The following is a 5,343-nucleotide window of genomic DNA, read 5'->3' on the forward strand; positions in this document are numbered from 1 at the left end:
GGGAGGCCGGTGTCCTTGGGGCGGGGGGGCGGGAAAGAAGAGGGCGGTGTGGCCCGCCCGGTGTCGCCGCCGGTCATTTGATGCCGGTTCTCTGGTAGCCCCGCACCCTGTTCAAAGGGGAGGGCTATCCCGCGTCTCCTTTCTAAGCCATCCTTCTTCAAGGTGAAGGTGAGGCGCGGAGTCTTCTTCGAAAGAGGCGTCTCAGAAATGAACAGTGTGTCTTCGGCTCCCGAGCTTTATGATGTATAGCGTGGTTTTGTTTTGTTTTTTTTTTTTAATGGAACTTGTCAATCTCGTCCAGCCGGCTGAACAAATACGTACAGGCAGAGGAACAGCTAGCAATTCCGTGCGCTGAAATTTTATAATTGCATTCGTGCGACTGCGGTGGCTGTTTCTGCACACCCAGAGGCTGATGGCTGTGAGGAAAGGTAGAGATCCGTTGTTTCTTGCTCAGGGCGTGAGGGCGGAGGAATGCCTTTAAAGGTGAAGTTTCTCCTGGGATAAACGTACTGAGCGACAACATTTTAGCACCTTGACAACACCATGACTTGGTCAGTTTCGTCCAAACAGCGTGCAAAAATGCAATTGTCACTTAAAAAAAAAATTATTTCGTATTTTAAAAAACACTCAGAGTGGCGGTGCAGAAGGCAGCAGTATGGGAGTGCTTGTTTAATATGTTGTGCGTTCCGTTTTATTATTGTGAAGATAATGTGTGTCTAGAAATAAATTTTATTCTCCTTGTTTCTCCTACTACCTTGCCTTGTTCTAGGTAGTCAAGCCACATACTCCATTAATTAAGTTCCCAGACAGAAAAAGTAGCCCCAGACCTAAAAGTAAGTATTTCATCTGTAGATACAACTTGTGCCACATTTCTTTGCATTAGCTGTTTTATATAAGAGCTAGCATACAATTTTTCTGTTTCAAGTATGCACCTCAGCTGATTTTGAGCAGGGTTTCTGAAACAGTTGTTTTAGTTTGAAGGTAATTCTTTGACTCTTCCTTTTCAGATTCTATACAGCTGTGGGAATACATGTAATACATGCACATCTTTATTTCTTGTTCAAGGCAGATTCACAAAGAATTCCAGTGTTGTTTTCCTACTTATATGTAATAAGTCCTGTTTTTCCAAATACTAATATTTGCCTAAAATGATTGTGGCCAAGTCAGTTTGAAGCAGCTTTAGGTATTTGGTGATATTTGCAGAAACAATGTTGCATTTTCCTCATCTTTTCTTTTCATAGTTGGCATGTGCGATGTCTGTGGTATTTAAAACCATGATTATAGCTGGAAGAGCCATCCCCCTGTACATTTTAAGAAGTATTTCCTTCTGCTACTAATTAATGCTGAGAAAAAAATAATTTCATTGCAATCTTTGACATTAATTTTTATACCTATGTTGATATTTATAGGATTTTCAATACTGTTACGTTTAGACATGAAAGTTATGTGAGTGGTAACGTAGGTTTAATGCTCCTTTTGAGTCAACAAAGCATTTGAAACTAAAGTAGGAGACATCTTAATAAGCTCTGTTACGTTATTCTCTCTTCTTTAGAAATACCGTACCATGTTATTTGCAACAGCATTATCACGTTTGTGATTTAGCTTTGAGTTTAGTTCATCCATTAACATTGCAAAGTGTCTACAGTGCACATCAGTGCCACTTCTGACTTAGCTGTGAACTGTTCAGGAACTATTTTCTGTGATAACTTTCTGTCAGAATTCTGTAGTTGCGCACAGTCAGCCCAGTGCACCACCTCTCATACCAGTGAACTGCTTTATCAAAGGCTTAAAAACATGTTACTTACCTCTTGTTTATCTCTTAATCGGAAGATTTTTGTGACTGTATCTTTTCACTGTGTTAGACTTTCCTGTCTTAATCAAGTTCTGTCATTTCATCAGTAAATTTCAAGCTACCTCATGCTGCTTGAATGCTGTAGCAATAACTGCATTTCACTGTACCAGGCTGTTGCTTTTACGTGGTTTTACATAGCCAAACAGAGCTCTGCAGGTCAAGACGTGGGTGCTTGAAAGGCCAGCCAAATTTTTTTACCATATTACTACTGCAACATGATGGTCTTAAAAAGAAAAGGGAAAAATGTAGTAGAGACTGTATCTGGGCTAAAACAATAGCAGTATTAAGTATGGTGCTTTTGAGTCTCGACTTCTGATGTTTTTAATTGGGTAATGCATCTACTCTGACTACACTTCCAACTGAAACATACAATACAGGAAAGGCCTTGGCAAATCTCTAGACATTGTTGTGATCAACGAAACAATTTTGGAGAAACTGTTTCCTGTTTTTTCATATAGAAGGTGTGTTATTTCTTGAAACAAAATACTTTGCCCCCATTCAGAATATGCACATTCTGATGGGCTGTCTTCCTCCTCACTCCATCTGGGACCTTCCATTGTTCCTGAACCACCCGATCAGCTTGGGACTTTCAGATACAGTCTTCTGACTGAGAACTTCTGAACATGCCTCTCAGTGGTTATGTGGTGGTTTTATTTACCAATGGTGGTTTGATCACATTGTGGCAGGTGTCTAATGTCCCAATACTGCCATTGACTCACTATGGCTAAAACTGTCTCCTCTCCTTTGTCCTTATTGGTCTTGTTGGAGGCAGGAGGGAGAGAGGCAGGCAACGCTATGGTATTTTAACTCCTTGCATTCTTTGATTCATCCAGTCTCGATGCAGCTTCTTTCATAACCATATAGTCCCTGTGTCCCAGCTGTTCCGATGTTGCATCTGTCTTGCTCATTTTTCAGGAGCACTGAGAGAGGCTTCCTGTGGAAGCGTTCTGCTTTATCAGGTGTTTTAACCTTATATGTAGAGGTCTGAGTGCTTATGACGTACACACACTGCTGTGAGACTCCATCCTGCCTGGTGGGGTAATTGCGTACTTCCATTGTCAAATCAGCCGTGGTGGGACAGAGCTAAGGTTCAGAATGATGGCTTTGACAACACTGCCCTTTTGTCATCTCTTCTCCTATCCTCAACCTCGAGGCACCTTCTCTAACGTGAAGTCCTTCAGCCTAGCTCCTGGCCCTCACCTGTAAAGTACTTCATGCACTCCTCGGTCGCTACATTTCATTGACATTGATTGCTGATGCCCGGTATTTGGTGGCCACTCTGCATATCATTTACAAAATTTGGTATGATCCATTTTGTGATATCAAAAATGAGTACAACACTGCATTGCATGTTGTGGCATGTCACAGTTGTGAGCTTCATCTTTCTGTAAGCCTCTACTTCTTTTTCACTTGTCCGTCTTTACAATCGCAGTAAAAAAAAAAAAAAAGCATAATCTCAGTGGATCTTAGTTATTTATCACAGTTACCTTTCTACGTAATTGTCTCCACACACACATTTATGATACTGCATGCTTTTTCTGCAAGTACAGCTTCCCAGTGAAAAAGCCTTTGTTTGGATATATGCTGATTTATCTTCAGTTTGTACATCAGTATTTCTGCCACTCAAACATGCTTCCTTTTACTGTCAGAGTCTTTTCACTATCCTCTTGATCTATTTAACAACAATAAAAACAGGTTGTGTAATTCTTTTAAGTATTTGTTATCATGAAGAAAATTGTTAATAACTGGTAGCTTGTATTGGATGCTCATTAATTAATTTAAAGTCTTGTTACGTCTCTGTAAATGGTTTCGCAATCTGCGTTTCAGTACAGGAGTCTCTACAAGCAAGCGTGCCATCTCTCCATGCTTCAAAAGCACAGGAGTCTGTAGGAGGCAGATCACCGGCCTTTCAAAAGATTTCGCCTGTTAGTACAGTACAAGGTACACCAGACACTTCTGAATTAGCAAGAACCTTACCTCAGAAATACAGAAGGAAACTTATGTCAGAAGAAGAGATTGAACTTATTCAAGTAAGTTTCATTTATCGGTGTGTATTGTTTGTATTTACCTAGCATTCAGCTTATTTCTACACCTCCTTCAAAGTTTCAAATCTGGTATTGCATTGTAATTCTTGGTAAGGGTGCGCTCCCAGCTTTCATGGCTTTGATGCACACTACCCAAGCTACAGATTCTTAACACACAAGGTACCCAACTCTCACCAATTAGTAGCAGCTTGTAGTATTGCTGAGTAGAGATACAGACATGAAACAGACATGCAGATAGCTAGCCATAGTTGATCATAGCCTGTGTTGATCGCTGTCACTACCTGTTTCGTAACAGCTGTTTAATGTGTAATTTGAATGTGCTGGACAGGAGCCCAGGAGTCTGCTCTTAGACCAGCGAAAGCTATTACCAACTGACTGAAGTCCAAAATATTTCTCAAAGTAGTTTTTCTAAGTTATTTATTAGTAAGTTAACTCTTGTATTTCTAGTAGTGGAAACATTTTGTTAAACTTGATAGAAATATTTTCTGCAATATTTGTAAGTATGGCATTGTACATGAAAGGCAAGAAAAACCTGCTTTTCTTCTGTAACAATTCTCTGTTGTAAACACTGGTGCTTAAAATGGGAGAATGTACAAAATTTGAAGCACTTGTGAGATGGGTGTGCGATTGAAATGAAAGACACTTGCCTAGCTTTGTTAAATGACAAGGACACCTACAGTGTAATCGTGTTAGTAGAGGAAATTAGTTTTCCTGCATGTATGTCTATAACAGTGCAATAGAAGATTTGATCTCCATTTCGTGTTCTTTTATGGAATATATTTAGCTGTCTGCTTTTCTTTTACAGCGTGGAGGTCGAGAGTAATTATGGAAGATAGTTCGTTAGTCACCATTGAAGAATGAAGTGCTGCATTCACAATAAAGGCATTTCCTTAATATTAAAAATTATTGTATACTAATAGCTTTAATAAAAACCCATGTGAAGGGTGAGAAGGTTGACACAACACACTATATATAAACTTGTGATTAAGAAGGATTTTGTGTTGATGGCTAACTAGCAATTGAATATATTTGATGTCCACACCATTAAAATATTTTTCTAATTAGCCATTTGCAAACTTGAAAATAGAACTGAGTCATTTTATTTTTCTACCTTAAAAGATTTGGTTGTCCCATCAGGAATGATTTTACGGGCAGGAAAGGGACACTGAGGTATTCTCAGAGATGATCGAGACTTTGTGGTTGTTCTGAGCCGTTGCACAGCTTTGATTGGGCAGTTGTGCAGCAGCCACTTTCCCTGAATATCAGATCTGAGGTTGGGAGCAAAACTGAAAAGGTTATCACAGAATCATAGACTGGTTTGGGTTGGAAGGGACCTTGAAGATCATCTAGTTCCACGCCCCCACTACGGGCAGCGACACCTCCCCCCAGACCAGGTTGCTCAAAGTCCCATCCAGTCTGGCCTTGAACACCTCCAGGGGTGGGGCA

At 40.2% G+C, this 5,343-nt stretch overlaps 2 protein-coding genes across 2 annotated transcripts in view; both read left to right on the plus strand.

Annotated features, from left to right (window-relative positions):
- The window catches only part of MRPS36 (mitochondrial ribosomal protein S36), a 13,014-nt gene extending 8,049 nt beyond the window's left edge, over nucleotides 1–4,965 (plus strand). Inside the window, exons 4-6 of the mRNA XM_009884287.1 lie at nucleotides 770–833; nucleotides 3,680–3,882; nucleotides 4,703–4,965. Coding sequence (XP_009882589.1) covers nucleotides 770–833; nucleotides 3,680–3,882; nucleotides 4,703–4,720 — 285 coding nt within the window. The 3' untranslated portion in view covers nucleotides 4,721–4,965. The remainder of the gene's footprint in view (nucleotides 1–769; nucleotides 834–3,679; nucleotides 3,883–4,702) is intronic.
- Nucleotides 4,966–5,036: 71 nt separating this feature from the next.
- CDK7 (cyclin-dependent kinase 7) overlaps nucleotides 5,037–5,343 on the plus strand; it is a 19,328-nt gene continuing 19,021 nt past the window's right edge. Inside the window, exon 1 of the mRNA XM_009884288.1 lies at nucleotides 5,037–5,048. Coding sequence (XP_009882590.1) covers nucleotides 5,037–5,048 — 12 coding nt within the window. The remainder of the gene's footprint in view (nucleotides 5,049–5,343) is intronic.

Source organism: Charadrius vociferus, unplaced genomic scaffold (genome assembly GCF_000708025.1).
Source record: "Charadrius vociferus isolate BGI_N301 unplaced genomic scaffold, ASM70802v2 scaffold183, whole genome shotgun sequence".
Lineage (NCBI taxonomy): Eukaryota > Metazoa > Chordata > Aves > Charadriiformes > Charadriidae > Charadrius > Charadrius vociferus.